At 36.9% G+C, this 20,573-nt stretch overlaps 1 protein-coding gene across 1 annotated transcript; it reads left to right on the top strand.

Moving 5' to 3' along the window:
- The first annotated feature begins 599 nt into the window (after positions 1 to 599).
- LOC139960251 (zinc phosphodiesterase ELAC protein 2-like) lies at positions 600 to 20,018 on the top strand. The gene is made up of 24 exons (XM_071958456.1): positions 600 to 1,563; positions 2,552 to 2,602; positions 3,069 to 3,142; positions 3,788 to 3,852; positions 4,537 to 4,591; positions 5,409 to 5,477; positions 5,946 to 5,999; positions 7,215 to 7,361; positions 7,962 to 8,020; positions 8,418 to 8,476; positions 8,962 to 9,022; positions 10,224 to 10,275; positions 11,169 to 11,229; positions 11,528 to 11,626; positions 12,238 to 12,453; positions 12,635 to 12,850; positions 13,729 to 13,867; positions 14,584 to 14,622; positions 15,579 to 15,685; positions 16,614 to 16,701; positions 17,405 to 17,525; positions 17,877 to 17,955; positions 18,946 to 19,090; positions 19,606 to 20,018. The coding sequence occupies exons 1-24, from the start codon at positions 1,259 to 1,261 to the stop codon at positions 19,762 to 19,764; spliced, it is 2,520 nt and encodes an 839-aa protein (XP_071814557.1). The 5' UTR covers positions 600 to 1,258; the 3' UTR covers positions 19,765 to 20,018.
- The last annotated feature ends 555 nt before the right edge of the window (positions 20,019 to 20,573 follow it).

Below are 20,573 nucleotides of genomic sequence, written 5' to 3'. Positions count from 1 at the left end.
TGTCATGTTAAAAATTAAACGAGCACCCGGCCCACACTACCCCTTAGAAACCGCGCCTGTCTGTGTATTGTATAATAAAATGCCATAACCTTCAGGGAATTTCTTTTGAAAACTTCCAACGATGTTAACCTGTTAAAAGCAGTAGCGGAGCGTCCATGGATGCCCCCCCCCCCCCCTGACGGATTCAAATGGACTGCTTGCGCACTTTTCAGCTTTTTTACCACTTTTTACATATTCGCCATTATTGACTTTTATATTGCTCTCTCATCTACCTATTGACATTTGTCACATTTTGTTGGCGATGACATCTATTTATTCTTCGTTTATCTGCAAATTAGCGGGGCCTGGAAAGGGCAATTTCCGGCGATCTAGGGAGTATCATTACTCAAAAAATTTCAGTACGCTCCGCGCCAACCTGTGGTGTCGCTCCGCTTAGATAGTGTCGAAAACGCCCCTACAGATCATTCTCGACCCCCTGACCAATACCCCTAGCTCCGCCACTGGTTAAAAGGTGCTGCCAATAAATATGTCCGTTTGAATGGAGGTGCTTCGCTCCAAATCTGACTAAACCTATGCGGTTTGACTTGCAGTTGTTGATTTATTACTGTACTACCACAGAAAACGACTTTAGCAAGTTCACCATTGCAACATCGGATGCAAAGTTTCTCAGATTTACCTTCACGTTTTGCGCTTCTTCAAGCACATTACCTACGCTGATGGTTACAGTTGCACGAGATCTATATTTTCCACAATACGGTGGTAACAAATGGTCAGGAACGTTCCTTATTCGTATAGTTTAGTAACTACTCGAATTTCGCTATTTGACCATTAATAATTGAGCCTAACGTGCATACATTGCGCGTTTCGTAACAGTTTCGAAGTGTCTAGGCCTGCTACAGTAACTATACGGCCGTACAGTGAACATTGACATTTTTGCAGGAAACAAGAAGTCGATTTTTCCTTATTGGATCAATTATGACATGTATACATATTACAACAAACGTTCCATTATCCATTATCTCATATGGTGCAATAAATAATTAAACTGTCTTAAAATATCCTTTTGGAAGAGTTCTTTGCTGATGCAACATTAGGCTAGCCTAGTTGGTGCAATTTTGATTGGTTTCAAGTTCGAACATTACTGTAGCTTCAAGTTAGTCTTATTCTGATTTTGCTGAAGGATGGTAAGCAGTTTATAGGTAAAGAGTATGTTTTACAGGACAATCTAAGCTTATAGATTCAAAGTTAATCTAACCAAATGTTTGTCAATATAAGTCTTAATCATTTAAGAAGAGCTTATTGCCGTACATCAAGAGTCTTTGTACCAAGGATTATAAAACAGCCAAGCAAATATTGTTTGACTACGGTTCAGACGATGGCTTCCCAGCCTCCTCATTTAAAGAGAAGCAATATGGTGAAGGCCCCATCGAAACTGAAACATGTTCGCCTCAGACAGAAGAGGGGTGGGCAAATGTTCCCAAGTGTGAATGTGTCAGCCCAAATTATTGGATCAGGAACCAGGGATAGTCCAGCCTCAGTGCTGGTTGCTGCAGACTCTACAAGGTATTGTAAACTATGCTGTTGACATTAACAGAACTATGATGTATCATTAAGCAACATGCACATTTTAATCTTGAAGATATATGTGTGAGATATCGAGTGAATTTGAATAAAATGTTTTGTGGTTTTCATCACTTAACTCTATTAGCACTCTGACCAGATGTCAGTCCCTGGATTTAAAGTGTCACAGAATTCTGCCCCCTCATCTGTATGTAGAGTCTAAGAACTATGCCCCAAAGTTTATATTTATGCCAGGCTGTTAAAATGCCCCAGGCATTACTGTACAATTTTACTTCACTTGACCTTATGTGCTTAAAACAGAGATCTTGAACATTACAAAGCCAGTGGCTTTTTTGAAAAATAGACTAGTGGGGGCCAATTCAGAAAGGGACTGTGATTGCAGAGGTGGACAAGTAGGAGGGTTTTCTGATGGTGGCGAGAGGAGTCAGTGGGAGGGGGGGGCGGGGAGGTACCCTAATTTGGCTGGGATTGCAGGGAGCCAACCAGAAAGCAGAGCTCTATCTGTGAGACTCCAGGTCATCGGAAGCTACAGCACCTTTCAAATATTTTTTGCTTTCCTTAAAGGCCTTGCTTTAGAAAATAAAGGACATTGTGGCAATATATGCAGTACTTACTGTTTGCTTTCTAGTTTGACAGAAACATTTATCTTCAAGGTTCCTGTGTTAAAATTGAGGAAGTTATTGGACCACCACAGCTTTTTCATAATGCTGGGAAAACTGTTATATCTGACTATTCATCATTGAGTGTTTTCCACTGATGTTTGGAGTAAATATTTCTTTTAATTGGGATATGTAGTATATTAATAAACTAGGAAAGGCACAATATTGTGCCACAGGTAAACTTCATAAAATGAATGTTATTCTGCCAGTCTGTAGGTTACGTCAGATCGTTTAATATTTCTTTTTAAACTTACCAATTTCTGTCATTTCAAACTCAATTTCTGTTGTAAACAATTTCCCAACTTTTTCAGATATTTGTTCAACTGTGGCGAAGGAACTCAGAGACTTATGATGGAATGTGGGTAAGACATTACAAGGAATAAATTTTCTTTTGTCTTCATTCTGCCGTTTCTGTATTACTTAAGTTTTGAAGCTTCTATATATTTCTATATTTTTCTATATATTAAATTTTATTATTTGTAATTTCACTTAAAAAGTGCAGCAAATAAGTACTGGTAGTGTTGATTTGTGAATATATGGACTTGCTTCAGTTGTGTTAATGTTATATTCACAGAGTGCCATAATTTTGCAAAGTATTAGATGTTTATGATAATAACGCTGGATGTGGTAAAAAATATCGACAAAATGAGGTGAATTATGAGCTACTGTTGCTGCATATTCACATATTTACCGTTAGAAATAGTTTTCTCTCCATTTCGGCTTAGTCTGTCAACACATACTCCTAGTTTCTGATGTGTTAATATACTGTACGTATTTAAGTCAAAGTCGCAAACATTACACAGTGATCCGTTTCTCTCAAACCCACAGGACAAAGAACATCTCTAAACTGGAGCACATCTTCTTTACCAGGATGACCTGGGACAATCTTGGAGGAGCAATAGGTACAACATAAACTCCTGTTATTTCATGTGTCTGTGCATTTGTGTGAATGAGGTGGGGTAACTTGCTGTTAAACGTGATCATTCTTTGTATTTGAAAGAAGAAGAGCAGGAGAAGTGGTTGATGATCTTAATACCTCAAAGACTTAATATTATTGACTGGGGATCCAATCACTAAAAGATAGACAGTGATAATTTGGAGAGAGAGTCATTTTATGACCATAAACAGCCTCATGAGGAGGATTTAATTGGGATAAAATTACGTAATTTCATCTCCACGAGCGTGTACTTCACACTGTAGTGAAACAAGCCTGCTGTACAGAAACATCAAGACCTGTGCGTTACGCTTGGACGAAAAACCCATCAAGCCTTTTTTTTTGGCCAGGTGTTGAACTGAAAGTCAACGTTTGTTCTAAGTGAGCCTGTACCATCGCACACCTTTATATCCTGACCATGAGAAATTAATCTATTTTTTTCCCCATCACATATTTGTTACCTTGTTTCGTATCAATGTAAAAGATTTGTAACATATATTCTAGTTTGAATTGAAGCTGTTAATTCCTTATTAAATACAATGCATCTTTAATACAGTAATTTAGTTTTGACAGCTTTAACAACCGACTACTTTGATTTAATTGGATCTTCCAGGAATGATGATAACATTGAAGAAGGTTGGGCTACCTAAACTAACTTACTATGGCCCAGAGAATCTGGTAGGTACCTTAACTAAAGCAGGCATATAATCCAATACCATTCTATAGGGCTAGTCAAATTTTACATTTGAAGCTGCAATTTTGGATTAAATTTGTCACATGGGGAAATATAATGCTCCTCTCTTTACCCCCACCTGCCACAAAAAAAAAGCAAGAGAGAAGAAAAGAAAAGAAAAATGGTATCTGTTTACACTTCAATCTGCCAAAATCACACAGGTACAGATGCAATGTTTAGTCAAAAGCTTCAAAGTTTGCAGTTGCAAAATATAAAAGCATTGTCATCTTAATTATGGGGCTTTTGCCTACTGAATATTCAATTAATCTGCAACAAACTACAGTATAAATGTTAAATTGGCCCTGAAATGTACTATCAGTTATGGTTGCAATTTGGGGGTAAGGAAAGTGAAGTGTGAATTTAAGTAGCAGTGTCACGTTCAATTAGACTCTCCTTTGGTATTTTAGGGAGGAGGGTTTGAGGAGAGGGGGGGGGGGGGGCTGTTGTCACACAGAACATTGGCAAGGCTTGTTGTGAAGGAAGGGAAACTTCAAAAAAGAACTTACCAAACAGTCTCTGCAGGGTGAAAAATTGTTCTAATTCTGCAAGGGGGAATGCTGCTTTTATTTTCTGTTGGAATTTGGAATCTGATTGCTTCTGATATTGTTCTTATGTTTTTGCTTTCTCAGAATGACTTTGTACAGGCACTACAGATATTTGCAAAACAAGATATGCTAAAACTAGGTAAGTTTGTATGTATACAAGTACTTACATACACACTAAAATAGTTATCAATTTTAAGGATTTCTGTTCTAAATTCTACTAAACATCACAGGACAGTTTATATAGAGCATTTAAATATGATCCAAAACTGTAATACCAGAAATGATTTATGCATTGCAAAATCAACGGGTACGCCATGATGAAATCTTACGCCAGTTTAAAATGGAGGTGATTGGTTCAGTTTGATTGATTGATTATTACATATTAACAGATGGAACAGGTGAATTTTTATCCCCATCGTTAGTATCAGCATCCACAAGTTACACTCCTAATCAGTGATGTGCACAGAATTTCAAGGGTAGGGAAGGGTGGGAGGCAGATTCCATTTTTTAAATTTTTTATAGTGGCATGAATCATTACTTATGAATAGTTAAAGGGTGTACCAACAATTTAACAACGGGGGGGGGGGGGGGGGGGGGGGGTGCATGTGGCGGAGTTTGGCTGTGGGTTTGTAGAATGCACCTCTCATGTAAGGTGGGTCTGGAGTTTTTCCAGAAAAAGTCAAAGGTTAGACTTCAAATAAATGTTTTCTGAATTTAAACTATAAGTTCAGTCTATAGTTACAGTAGTTCTAAATACAAGGTAGTGCTTAATCGATTCCTTTGAATTTTGTGTCTATTTATCAAGTAGTTAAAGTCATTGTTTTACATCTTTTTGTATAGTGGATTTTTCCTGGTACTTCTGATATTGCCACACATAAATAAAGCAATTTCAATTTGACACCAAATAAAGGCAACATACATATTTTCCTGTACATTATTTTGACCTTTCTATACAGAAGTAAAGATTCCTGAAGAAGGTCCTTTCCTAAATGAAACTATGGTTGTCCAACCGGTGGTTATTGAAAGTGAGTCTATTCCTCAATTATTTCCACATTTTTTTCTGTAATGAAATTAATAATTAATTGATTTGAATTAAAATATTTGTTTCCACCATTTCAACTAATTCAATAGATTTTATATACAATAATATGAAATAGTTAAAGCTTTATACAATTGATTTTTGTTTGATATTTTCAATGTGAGGTATCAGTCTGTTGTTAGTTTTGAAACCAAAATTACTGTTAGACATGTTAATTATAATTGACAACAGAAAACTAGCTATAAGGGAAAACCACATTTTTCAACATATATAAATTAAAAGGTAAAAAATGTAAAGTATGAATATGCTGTTTAGGGAAGTTCTCCAATCGCTATGCATTTCCCTCTCTCACAGTTCAAGAAGAGAAAGCAACATGTTTTAATTTCCAATTGTTTAACCTCTATATGCTTTGTTACAGTCTTTCATAAAAATAATTTAATCTTTTCTTTTCAAGGTTCTCTTGTAGCTGATGAGCAGCGGAGAGACAAATTAATGTCGAATTCTTCGTGTAAGTGGAGATCTCTTTTTTCTTTAATCTAAGCTAGCGGGTTGTAATCAACCTTTGGCTTTGTTGTCATACAATTAAAACATGTATAAAGAATGAATTTATATGAATGAGCCAGCTATTCACAACTATTGATTGTTTTGAGGGTTTTTTTCTGTTAGTTCATGGAAAGTGCCTCTAATGTAGTGTGTAGAAGTACCACATTGAGTTAAAGAACCTATTGTTTTTGGTGGAGGTCAAAGGTCATTTTGGGTCATCATAGGTCAAATCGTGAAACCCTTGTAAACATTTACACCCTCACTATACATTACATCAGATTCATGAAGAAAACTGCTCATGTTACATCATCGAAACCACAATGCATTTTTGCATTCTGGTTTTAGTTCTTTTGAGGTTATTACTGTTAGTTCATGGAAAGTGGTACTTATAAAATGCTTTGCGAGATGATCGTAACACCTAGCTAAAATTAAACCTGGTCTCACTGGTAATGGGTTGATATTGGTCTGCCTACCTTTGTATGCAAAAGACTTTGTTCACATTTTGAGAGCTAAAGGAGGATCAGGATTTTCCTTTCCCTCGGGGAGGTAATTAAGCCAATCCTGGATGTGGGTGGATCAATGTCTAACGAAACAGTATTACCATTATACAGGGTGTAAAGGTCACAATAATTGTTTACAAGTCAAGTAGCTATTTTTGCCCAACTTTCGTCTCACACCGGCCTATGTCTATGTGGAAGTGACGAGGGCAAATATCCAGAGATCTCTGGGCATGTGATCCCCACAGCATTTCAAATTACAATCTCGATATCCCTGATGGGATCGGGATCACCCTGAAGGTGAGATTACGATTCGGGGAGTTGATTGCAGAGTCTGATCCAGAGTATGTGAACGATGCTCGCTAAGAAGTTTATCGACTTAAAGGTGTTATTAGATCTTCGTTGCATTCTCAAATGTGAACAAGGCTTTAAAGCTCATCCAGTGTAACCTCCAAATGTGAAAAGGATTTATCTACTAATGTTTCCAAAAATTCTTATTCCCAGGAAGATCTTATCCTCATTAAGGAGCATCAGATTATGTGATTAAACGGCTCTGTGAGGAAGACATAGATTTGGTGGTTACAAGTATAATTTACAGATGACTATTTGTTGCAATCAGTTTTAGGATATTTGTGAATAATACCAAAGTACTCTTGTTCCTTCTCTTTTGTTTCTGCTCATAGCTCCAATAGCTGATGATTTATCAGATAATTCGGACACTGAAGACACCAGTCTAGACATACCAATAAACCAGAATACCAAGAAGAGGAAAGCAGATCCCCTAGCAACGATATCAGGCATGACGGTGAAGCCTCAGGCGGGAAAACAAGGTCAGTTTTATCAAATATCGATCATGGTGTGAGAGCTGTAAAGCTTAGGCTCATGTAAATTTACTGTACCTACCACAGTTTAGTGACTGACATGTTGTGATGCAAAGTACTGGCATGTGTATTCCACAATCATGTGTTACCATGGTAACAAACTCTCTAATTGTTCATTTATGATATCTAGACATAACAATTCAAAAAAAGAAAAAAAATTGCTGTCTAGATACTGTAGGTTGTTTTAAAGGTTTCACCATCACATGTGTCATTATTAATATACAATGATAAGAGAAAAACAAAGTGTTATAACAAGTGAAGGAATAAGGAAGAACGTTTTGAGATCTTTTTAAGTGAATGTAAGGAAAATCTGAAATGGAGAAACTTCTATTGCCAAGGTGAAATTATAAATATTAAATCATTAAGTATCAGCTTAATTTAAATACTGTTATTTTCATTTGGCTATGATGGAAACCTGTGCAATGTAATGTCACCTTTTGATATCGAATATGTATTTGAAAGTGTTGATTGTTTTTCCATATCGACTCATCTGAAAACTGTTATAACCTGTACTTTCATCTTCCCTGTTCTGGTATTTCCACCTCGCAGAGTCAAAGAGACGTAAACTGTCCGCACCTGGAAATATCTCTGTGGCTTACATCTGTAAGGTAAGTGTTCATTTGATATGTGGCTTATATCGGTAAGGTAAGTGTTAATTTCATCTGTGGATTACACTACTGCCTGCAAAAATGATGCTTTTCTTATTCACAAAAAATGATCAATCTGGAATGGTATTTCTAAGTCCTGGGAAAGAGCCAAGAGTATTACACAGAAAATTCAAGAATTGTTTCAATTTGTATTCAATTGTCTATTAAAGCTGCACGTACAATTACTTCAGCCATACGTTTTCCACATACATGTGAGTCTTGTCGATAGTGTTGTACATCAATTAATACCTGTTCTTTCAGATCAGTTGGTCATTGGTGATTGTGGCAAGTTTGTAAGAATTTTTAAGAATGTAGTTCTCTCAATAATATTGATGAGCTTTTTTTCCCGTCTCGACAGCTTCATGACAAAGACGGCAAACTCATGGTAGACAAAGCCATGTCCCTCGGTCTCAAACCGTAAGGAACCAATTCACTCTAATTATATAATTAATTAATTATTCATCTTACTTTCAAGAATGTAGTTTGGATAAAAGTACTGCACACTGCACACATACACAACACTAGTCTGCACTTTAGAACGTTAATGTTTCAAAGGTTTCAAACATTCATCGACCGATAACCAATTGAGCTGCACCCTTCAGGAAGATTTGCCCCCTTTTGCCTGTGTAACAGTTATAAACAATATTGGGGCGTCAATGGGAACAGACGCACTTGTGTGTAATGCATGTGCAAATACTAGCGCCATGCATGAAAAACAAAAAGTAGAGAAAACCGTATAATTGGAACCGGTTGTCACCCAGCTTCAGTTAATGATCTGACTGGGGTACTGTTTGCTCTCATGACAACAGAGGTACCTATTGATATATCAAACTTTTCTTTCACATTCTTGATTATTTTATAATTATTTTTATGATTATTATTATTATTATTTTTTTCATCAGAGGTCCTCAGTACAGTATATTAAAGAAGGGAGGTTCTGTAACGACAGAAGACGGACAAGTGGTACGTTAACTAAAATACTAAATGCTGTGTAGAGGTTATTTAATCTGTGTCTATCTGTACAGAATGTATCGCTGGACTGTTGAATCAATCAATACACATCAATCAATGCATCATACCTTTAATAAAAGAAAGTAGTCAAGACTTTAGAATTATGTATACTTAAAGGATTACAGCAGAATTTTAATCTTGTTGATATGTCATAGTTCAAGGAAATCAGAGATAATTTAATGCTAGCAATGCTTCTATAGCTATTGAGGAATAATATAACTTTAATGTATGTTAAAAGTCTGGAGTGCTCCTTTAAGGCTTCAGCGATGCTGATGATGTCAATGTAAATTTTTAATAACGTTAATCGGTTGTTTTATCAATTCTATATAACTCAACCCAAACATGTTCTTTTAACTTGTCATAAAAAGCAGAGCACCATTGGATGACAATCAACATCATTTGTCCTTGACAAGTATGTAATGTTTTATAAACATGTCAGTTGAGGCCATAAAATAATATTTTTTCCCCATTGCAGTTTGTGTTGCAACTGAGGTACTGACTCGTTGGTCTGTGTGTTAGACTTATTAGTCCAGTCACTTTAGTTGATGACCATCACTTGTTTAGAAATTAAAACTGTTATAAAATTCCAGCCTGGACATCAAATTTAATTTTGTGCCTAAAATCATCGTTTAATGGTTCCCAAGCTTTTCTGGTGGGTGGTGAGCTGGGATGTGGAAACAGACAATGAATATGATCTGCAAAGCAATGTTTTCCGTTGTCTCTCTCGTGGTAAACTTTCTTCCTGTCTGGTGGTGACTTGTTGCCCAGGTTTTGATCATTCTTGTGTGGTTTCTGTTGTTTACTAAAGTATCAGTCATTGTGCAATCAACTGAAATCTAAAACAGTTGCGGTGCAAATTTAAAATAACCAGGGAGTAGACATTAGGTAATTTTAGGCCTTAGAAATTTATGGGCCACTGCAAGCCTAAGGGAATCAAAATGTTGGTTGCCAAGGAAGAAGGTTGAGGGAGCATGGGTCTACAACACCTTCCAAGAGGATGTGCTCTATGCATGCCTTTTTGGTTAATTTGAGTATAAATCTTTGGACTGAAAGTGTGATCTTTCTAGTAATTAGACTATTTGGCTGTCAGAACAGTTAAAGGGTTTCACCTTTATTATTATTTCATAGTTAACTTTAGAATTTTCTCTGCCAGATTCGACCAGAGGATGTAGTCGGACCTAAAGAGATTGGCCCCGTCATGATAGGTGAGAGCTACTCTCCTGATAATATACATAACTTGAGATGAGATGTGTGTGTGTGTGTATGGAAGAAGGGGATGGGGGGGGGAGGGCTACTGCAACATAAAATCATATCTACCTCAGGACATCACATTTCAAGTCATTAGCAAGTTTTGGACAGATTTAGGAGACAGAAATTGAATTGGAAATGTTGTGAAGCAGTCTTTCCACTCTTTCTTTGTGATTCTAGGCTTTGTGCAAATCACTTTGGATTCTTTTTTTCTTTTTGCACAGTAAGATGTAAAGTCACCTTCTCAAAATGATACTAAAATTAACTAAAGCTACAAAAAAAGAATTTTAAGATAATGTTATACAGAAAACATTTAACAAAAATTCACATTCCAACTACTTTCGTTTTAGGGTACCTGCTTTGCAAATGTGTTAGCAGCTTCACACTAATATTACATGATGTGGTATGTAGGCATAAGGAAGAAATAAAAACATAAAATAGATAAGACAGACATTTTGTAGATAGGCTGGGTCTGAGGTCAGTAACCCTGGGAAATTTGTGAATGCTATGAAATCTCATGCTAAAGTTATCAAAGTGGAAACATGGTTGAAAAACAAATGGCTGCATGGGGTCTCTGCTTGCTGTATCTGAAATATCCTTGAAATTTCATAAGGAATGCTAAAGAAGCATAGGTCAACCAGACTTCTCAGCTAATTATACTGTCTACATTGTGAAAATGTTTAGCAGAGGATTATGTACTTTCTTTGAATGGACTACATAGCATTACCAAAGATGCTATAATGGCCACATTAGATAAAAGATAAAAGTATCAAGTAAAAAAACTTGCTTCTTGACATGATTGATTACATATTAATTATATATCCATAAATATCATTCTTCTTTGTTTTAGTGTTGGAGTGTCCGTCTGATGACTTCATAGATCCATTTCTGTCGAATGAAGCTCTGAGAAGGTCAGTATTTATAAATTATTTCTCTGCAAGCAAAGATGGTTTTGATATCAAGTGCTGAATGGTTATGTAATCTTTCTCTGTTATTTGTACATTCAGTAGTTCCACACAGTCTGGAAAGCGGGGTATAGTTGGGAAACAGTAGGAAATTTTTTTTTAAAAAAAACCTCTTTTCTTGGTCTTGAGAAAGTCCTTGTACATTGTTATCTTCAATATGCTTTTTTAAAATCCAAAAGCAATTGATTTTAATCCTCCTTAGTAGCAACAGTAACATCTTTCTTTTATATTTTTCTTCCTGCAGACATCAGATGGAGGGTGATGGTGATACTCCAGCAGCGGTCATCCACATCTGCCCAATGAAAATTCAAGAAGATAAAAGATACCAAGATTGGGTGAACAGGTAATTGACTTCTCATTTGATAGAACAAAATTAAAAGTTTCGACTTAGTTTTAACGGATCTCTCTTATTAATCATTTTAATAGCCGTGGACGTGTCATAGTTCAGCCAAGGAAGCAAACTTGAAATACTAATTACTTTTCTATAAATATTCTACATTTTAAGATTGAACCTGTAATATATGTTTAGTTTCTGGAGTGCTCCTTTAAGGTTCATCAATAATGACGTCAGCTCCTCGATCCAAGCCTAAGGTCCCATGCTTTATGAAATGTGATAAATTAACCAAGACAATTGATTATAGCTTCATCAACTCTCTGGAGCACATATGGATCACAAAACTCATTTGTCTTTGTTAAAATATTTGTTATGAATTTAAACTTTCTTAAATTGAGGCTATGCAGTATATATTTTCCTATGGCATCTTGTCTTACTTATGAGGCCTATAAACCATATGTGTCCATGTGCTAGACTTAGAAATCCAGTCACTTTTATTAGTGAACCTTTCATGTTTGTACAGGATCATGTATTAAAACATTTGTAAACAACAGAAAAAGACATTTATCAGTAAAATCTCTGATATATTTGGATAAATACATTCATGTTTCAATCGACAGGTTTGATCCCTCCGTGGAGCACATCTTCTGCACAGATCACTGTCACAGCGTGACTCATCTGAAAAGCCGCAGGGTGCAGACCAAACTCAACCTAGTACATCCAGAGATCTTCCCCTGTAATAGTTTTTCCAGTGGGTTGGAAAATCGCGGCAAAAACATCCACTTTGCCAAGAGTTTCGAAAAGTTCCGTCTGAAACCAATGAAAGGATGGGACAGGTAAGGGATATCTCTCTTGCCTTCCAAAACAAAATGTCTGACAAGAGTTTAGTCAATATAATCAATTAATTGTTATTTTGCAAATTTTGTAAAGATGAAAATAAAATTGGGAATGGGACCTTTTTTTTTCAAGTCATAAATGACATCTTCCATTTAGTTTTCTTTGGTTTCTGTTTCTCAGTGAATTTGTTCAAACTGACGACCCACAGATGTTCTTGGATGAAGTGACAGAACTTTCGGAATTTGATGCCTGTCTGAAAGATCTGAAAGCACAGTTTACAGAGGAATCAAAAGTATCTAAACCATTCACCAAGTATCCGGAGGTGGTGTTCTTCGGTACGGGGTCAGCAATGCCAAACAGAGAACGGAATGTCTCAGGAATTATGCTCCACGTGAGGTAAGAGATCATAAAATATATGATTTTTTGTATTTACCTTTCATGGCAATGAGTTTTATTGCCTGTTGACATCACTTCAGAGTGTTCAAAACAATGTCACTGAGAAAATAGGAAATGTCATAACCTGCAAAACCGACTGCTAGGCAAATTTTGAACAATAGCCCAGTCTTCTGAGATGACCAAATTTCTATGCTTTGGTGGTCATCTGGCTGACAACTAGTTGTTTACATCAAATTCAGATTGATTGTTACTTAATACCCCCCAAATAGATAAAATGATAAATATGGTATCCTGCTCCACCAATTTTTGGTGATACGAAAATTAAATCAAAAATAGTTGTAGGCCTATGATTCCAACCAGAAGGGGAGTGTTTAATGGCCAAAGCTGGTGTTCTCTCCACCAAACCTAAACACCTCTCCTACAGTGTTCATACTGCTGTTCCATGCACCAAACCTACACATCTCTCCTGCAGTGAGCATATTGCTGTTCTATTCATCAAACCTACACATCTCTCCTGCAGTAAACATATTGCTGTTCCATTCACCAAACCTACACATCTTTCAACAATGTACATATTGCTGTTCCATTCACTAAACCTACACATCTCTCCTGCAGTGAACATATTGCTGTTCCATGCACCAACGTACACATCTCTCATATACTGCACATATTGGTCATTCTTTGTTATTTTGCTACATTTTTAAAGGACAACAAAATTTGCTATTCGGACAACCAAAATCGTTTCAAATTTACCTTGGACTATTATATTAATCAAGTTAAATGTCATTCACTGAAATAAATAGAATCAATATTCTTTATAGTCGGTGGTAGATGGATGTGCTTCAGCATTCATTACTTGTGATCCCTTTAATTTTAAGTGAGAATCAAAACCTCCTGATGGATTGTGGCGAGGGTACTTTCAATCAACTCTGTCGTTTCTACGGCGACCGTACTGACCAGGTCATATCCAACCTCTCTTGTATATTCATCACACACAGACATGCAGATCATCACATAGTAAGTATGGAATTATAAATATAAACATTACACAAAATGTATTTGTAATAGTTTGTACATTTGGCGGAAGGGGGGGTTGTTGGGAGGGGAGGAGAAGGTTGAGGGAGGATCCTGGTGAAATGCCATTCTAATGACACTTCCCATTTTCATTCACGATTCTGGAGGGAGAAAGGTAAGGATATATAGTAGGAACTATATTGTTTTCCCAGTATACAAGCTGTTGGTTTAAAAACAGAGAATTATGGGTTTGAAATATACACATGTTATGTTTCAGTTATGTTGGTTTAGTTTCAAAATGACATTAATTAGATTCGGGTGGAAAACAATACAGTTATTAGCTCTGTACATAACATTTATTTAAAAGAAAACTTTCATATTGATGGTAACATGTTGACTTGGCCTGGTTCAAATGTCTTACAAGGTATTGTTTCGTAGAGATAGATAAAATCTTGTATTAGGGTAGCTGTGCCATATTTTTTATCAATAAATAACAAATAACATTGCCATTGTACTCAAATAAACAAAAATTCCTTTACTTTTTGTTAATTTCTTTTTATGTAATTTAATGATATTTATCTATGAAAATTTATGCAGTGGCTGGAAAATGTTTCAATCTTCAGTTGAAATAATACCACATTTGTTTGGATTTTTTTGGAATTTACATTTTTTTAATAAGATTAAATGTGACCAACCTTGGCATTTTACACATTTTACAGGGACTGTTGCAGGTGTTACGGTATTGGAAGAAACTTATGGTGAGTATAAATATATGAATCATATTTCAGAATTGACAGTTCATAAATTAAACAGACACAGATGTGAACTAGGTTCTTCCAGGTGAAAAATTGTCAAATGGTTAGCCTAACAATGTATATTATGTCATCTCGGCTACACAGTATTTTTTATATTCTGTTCGCAGTCAAAATGACACTTCACTTAGTGGAAGAGAAAAATTATTTCTCACTATTTATTGGAAAGACAGTGAACTTGTGATCTAAGGTTCGCAGGTTCGAGTCCTGGTCAGATCATTACGTTGTGTCCTTGGGCAAGGCACTTTGTCTCCATTGCCTCTCTTCACCCAGGTGTATAATTGGGGACTTGCGAGGTAACTTGTTAATATAGTTGTGTGTTCTTGTTAATGGCTGCACCCTATGGGAAGTCCCTCAGGGGACACGTAGATGAAGTGCACTGTGGTGCCCCAGGAGAGATTGTTCGAATTGTGCACACATTTGACAAGTTACCAATGACCAGGGGTTAAGTTGTAAAGTCGTGTGAGGGGGCCTTGGCCTCGAACAAGACTGCAAAACCTTAGAATAATAATAATTGAAACCCCTAAACAATATCTGATCCCTGAACTCAAGATATGATTGGTTGAATTTAACATATTTTGATCTGCTAAAGCTCTTGATTTTTCCAGGCAATTGATCACAGTGTTCTATGATGTCATTATGGTAGATACTACTCAAAAGCTTTACTTTACTATTATGATCCTCCAGTTGATTTATTATTGACTTGTGATACATTTGGAATGTTTGCTTAGCTACCATGTTCTCTGTGTATAGAATTTCAGGTTTCAAGTTTGCCAAAATATTTTTTAAAAAATACTTGATTTTCCCTGAATTCCATGTATCCACGGTTTAATTAAACCAATATCAGACTGCCAGAAGGGATTCATTGCTTAATATTCTATGCTTTGTTTTTATCCTTTCAGCTGAAGGAGAATAATAACAAACCTTTAATTCTTGTAGCTCCTAAGAGGATTTTCATCTGGTTGAATCAATATAACAGGCTCTGTGAAGGGATCATACATCATCTCAAGTAAGCCAACACTCGCACCCACAGATTATGTGATACGCTAAACTAATCCTGTAGATCTGTAAATTAATTCATTGTTAGGTATTATGTATTGTTCCCAGCTTGTATCAATTCAAACACTGATCAACAAAGTGCAGCAGTTCTGAATACAGCTGGGGGGGATCAAGTGTTTGTTATACTATTTTATAAATAATACTGTTTAAACAGAAAATTCATGATCAAAGAAATATCATTTTACTTTAAATTCCAATAAATTAGAAATGATAAAAAATTATAATTCATAAATAAGTTGATCTATAGAGAATGGATTGATGTAAAGACACACAGAGAGATGGATGGACAGATATATATATATAAATTATGCAATTGTGTTGTATCAGTCCCTTCTTGAAATTTATCAAATCAATATTGATCCCTTGTAGCCTGCCAAGTAGGGATCGAATGATAACATATCACCAAAAACAGAGAGTCACTCCAGAAGCCAGAATATTTGATTTGTTGTGTTTATTCGGTCAGTGATTTGATCGCAATCCATCGAAATCAATGATCACTTTGACCTGCACAGCACAGAGGCATTATGCCTTCGAGATTTGCAGCAAGACTGACTAAATTTGAAACATGAGGGTGAAGAACTTCCAGCCAATCAAATACTATATTTGGATACAAGATGAGACAAAAAAGGACCAATCAGTTTGCAGCAACATCACGCTGCTAAGACATCAATCAACGAGGCAAAGGTTAAAATGGCTTAGTGCATAATCATAAGGTCAAAGAGCAATCGTGCAGTAAAGTTTTGATGCAACAGTTTGAAAGTGCTCTAAGCTTTACCACAAATGTGTCAAAGTTTAAGCAAAACATGTTTGAAGAGTCAAATGGAGAGCTTGGCCTCTATTGACATGTGTTGTTTTCTTGTGCTTGCTTTCTTCATTAGGTTCATTGAAAATGGAGATTTGACCAACTCAGCTGAGGAAAGAAGTAGACATGAGGAGACTCTGTTGAACAAACTAAGTTTGAAGAAGGTAAAATGTTATTAACACTAACATATGAAATTTGGAGGATCCGATTAAGTCACATTCCTGCTCTCTGGGTTGTACCAGCTTGGAGGGTGTTGTGGTTATATTGGCAAAGCAATTGACAATTTGATTTTGTGAAACCGCACAGCATCAAAGATTATGTCCTACGCAGCCTGATGTTGCAGCCCCCTTGCCCCCTCCCACCTCCAATTAACATACTACTCATGACACGGCACCTAAATTTGCTCTGTTGGGCAAATTGGACACTGCATAGTTTGACTAGTATAAAAAGACTTGTAGTTCTAGAAGTGATGTACAGCCATGTAATATATGATGGAAGATTCATGTTGTTAAGGTAGAGTTCCCCTGGTAGGGTAAGGTATAGTTCCCCTGGTAGGGTAAGGTATAGTTCCCCTGGTAGGGTAAGACAGAGTTCCCCTGGTAGGGTAAGGCAGAGTTCTCCTGGTAGGGTAAGGCAGAGTTCTCCTGGTAGGTTAAGACAGAGTTCCCCTGCTATGGGGTGGGATAGTCTATGAACACGTATAAGACAAGGTTAAAAATGCAGTGAGAGCTGTTTCCTTTCTCTTCTTCTTTCATTAATACAATGATGTGTCCTGGGATTAAATTGCTACACCAGTCTTATACAGATTGAAAGGTTCATATGACATTGATTACATTTTTCACTAAGATGCATGCTGTTGTTTTTCAGTTTGAAACGGTTCCTGTCAGGCACTGCAGTAATGCATACGGACTGGTAGTCACCCATCAGGAGGGATGGAAAATTGTTTACTCTGGTGATACGATGCCATGTGATGCCTTAGTAACAGCAGGTGAGGGTTAGGCTAGTTTAGGCTAGGGTACATGTCAGGCAATGCAGTAATGCAAACAGGCTGGTAGTCTGCCATCAGCAGGGATGGAAAATTGCTACTCTGGTGATACAATGCCAGGTGATACAATGCCATGTGCCATGTGATACAATGCCATGTGATGCCTAAGTAACATCAGGTGAGGGTAAGGCTAGGCTAGGGTACCTGTCAAGCTGTGCAAGTCTGCATTAATGCATATGCAATGGTAGACACATGTCATTCGGAATAGAGTGGCAGATTTGTTGAAAAATGTGGAAACCTTGTGTGAAAGACAAGAGTTATCAACAGCATCTCCTTCTTGCCTCTTTCTCCCAGGCCAAGATGCTGACTTACTCTTGCATGAAGCAACTTTAGAGGATGGCATGGATGAAGAAGCAGTCATTAAAAAACACAGGTGAGGAAGGAAAGAAAAATAAGATTCTCTCTATCTTGTGTCGATTAAAAATTCTCAAATTTCTCCTTAACACAGCACAAGAGATAACATCACAAATGCCTGGTGTCAATGTTAAAACCAAAACTGACAGACTAAATAATGAAATATTGAGTTGACTGTTAGGAATTGAAAAGATTGCATGATCTGTTAAAAGTAAAATGTAAAATAGAATAGTGATTAATTCCAAAGAATTAGATTGGATTTCAATCAGTTAGATTGAAGTAAGAAGATGATCAAAGAAGATAGAGAGCTGTGAGAAATAGCAAAATGTTTAAATATACAGGATGTCGTTTTATGTTCGAGAAGATTTTGTACTCCTGTTTAAATGAAAGATAGAGAAAGGACGCTCTAAACTTCTTTTCTTGAAGGGATTTTAGACAAGAACACGGTTAATTATGTGAATTAAGACGCCGAACAAATTCCAGCCTCTTTAACGGTAGTAGTTAAGACTGGAAAAAAATGTACATATTTCCGAGACAGCTTAGAATTAGTTTTGTTATTTTTGAAATATGGTCTACAGATTCACATGAAATTCATACTGCAATTAACTCTTCCTGCTTCCTGTTATGAAGTTTACAGTGTAATAAAATAGCGTTTATTCTAACTGTTTTAAATTAGTCGTAGAAGGAGAAGCTCCGTACAGGAAAATCCAAGAGCAAGCTTTCTAACCTCCTTATATATGGGCCTAAATTATTGTGTAAAATATGCCTTGGTATGTGCCATTTGACTTGAAAAATTTCAGGTTTTGCTAGGGGGGGGACCTCCCTATATGGGGTTGGCTTCAACGACCCCCCTAGCAAATCCCCTCCTGTATAAAATCCTGGCTTCACCCTTGGTTTACTAAGGGACTTTTATTTCACATTATTACTGCCATCATCAATGTACTGGATGCGATTTCTCTAGCATAGTCAGATTTGTTTAATTTTTTCGTTGTTTGTTGTTTTCTCTCAGTATGATGTCACAGGCAATAGACGTTGGAGAGAGAATGAATGCACGGTTCATCATCCTAACACATTTCAGTCAAAGGTATCCCAAGATGCCTCTGTTACCAGATGGAGTCAGTGGAAAGGTCGGCATCGCGTTTGATTTTATGAGGGTGAGTGGTGATTCTGAATCAGGGCGTACTTTGTCAATACCAACAAGTTAAAGGCATTGAAGACTCGCCCCAAACTGTGTGCCGGGCTCTAAAAGTTAACTTTCCGTTGCTTGCAAGTGAAGGTTTTCTTCTTGTCGCTACAAAATGGAGACAGTAATGAAATGTGAACCTTGTTATCTTTTATCTAGACCTAAGATGTCCATCTATGTACACTGTGTAATGGGTATTGACCCTAGCTGTATGTATTGACTGTACACTAGTGTCTAATTACCTACGTTAGCAAGCTGTGTGTGAATTTTCTAGGATCGATGGTGGTGTCTAACACTTCTGTTACACCTCATTCGAAACTAGGTCAGATTACCGGCATGAGACGTTTCTTTGTGCGGGAGTCTTCACACCCTTTAACTTTCTCATCATATTTGTGTTAAATATTCACTTGTTGTTTTTTTCTTTTATGCTTTCCATCGTTCTTTCACAGTGTCTTTACTTTGGTTATATTTTCCTTTCTTTCTCAGTTTTCGTTGTCGGAGGTATCCATGCTCCCTCGGTTCATGCCGACCTTGAAACATTTATTCGCAGAAAACATTCAAGAACTTCAAGAGAACAAGATGAAGAGAGCAGAGAAGGAATTCTTTAGATTAAATGAACTTATCGGAGACGTGCAAGCCAGGTGATCATGAACGGTAATACTGCCGAGTATAGAGTGTCATGAATATGCATGAAACATTGTTTATTCATGAGCAGTAATGCTGAAAATGAAGTGTCAATGCTAATGAGTATTAGTGAACAATTTATGTATACATGATTAAGTGCTGAAAATGAAGTGTCAAGTGTCATGAAAAATCATGAAACATGTATTCATTGTTGAACACTTTATGCAGTGGCGTAGGAAGGTACTTTTGAGTGGGGGGGGGCTGAAGACTGATGGCCGGCCCAGGGGAGGGGTCTAAGGGGAGGGGGTGTCCCCCTCCCCTTTTGGAAATTTTTGCATTTCCAGGTGGCCTCAGATGCAATTTGGTGCAATATAGCACACTTCAATACCCACTCCATTTTGTAAACTTAATTTTGTATTTTCACCTGGCCTTAGATGCAATTTGGTGCTCCAAATGAGATTTTTTTTTCTCATTTGGAAATGAAAAAGGGGTTTTCTGACTTGCGAAGCGGGGGGGCGGAATGATACTTCCGCCCCTCCACATTTTTCACTGGGGGGGCTGGCACCCCCCCAGCCCCCCCCAGTTCCTACGCCCTTGACTTTATGTATACATGATTAAGTGCTGACAATGGAGTGTCAAGTGTCATTAATACTCATGAAACATTATATATCCCAGCCAGTTGGGACAATTTCCTAATGCTAATACCTCTCTAAACTGTACCCCAATATCATGCTCTCAAAGCACTGGTATTTTCAGTACAAACAGTTCCTAACCTTGATCTGATAGAAACATGATATTCATACTGCTCGTACTGACAATATGAGTGCTCT

The sequence above is a fragment of the Apostichopus japonicus genome, chromosome 19, assembly GCF_037975245.1.
Source record: "Apostichopus japonicus isolate 1M-3 chromosome 19, ASM3797524v1, whole genome shotgun sequence".
In the NCBI taxonomy this organism is placed as follows: Eukaryota; Metazoa; Echinodermata; class Holothuroidea; order Aspidochirotida; family Stichopodidae; genus Apostichopus; species Apostichopus japonicus.
This window is presented reverse-complemented; position numbering and strand designations above follow the sequence as displayed.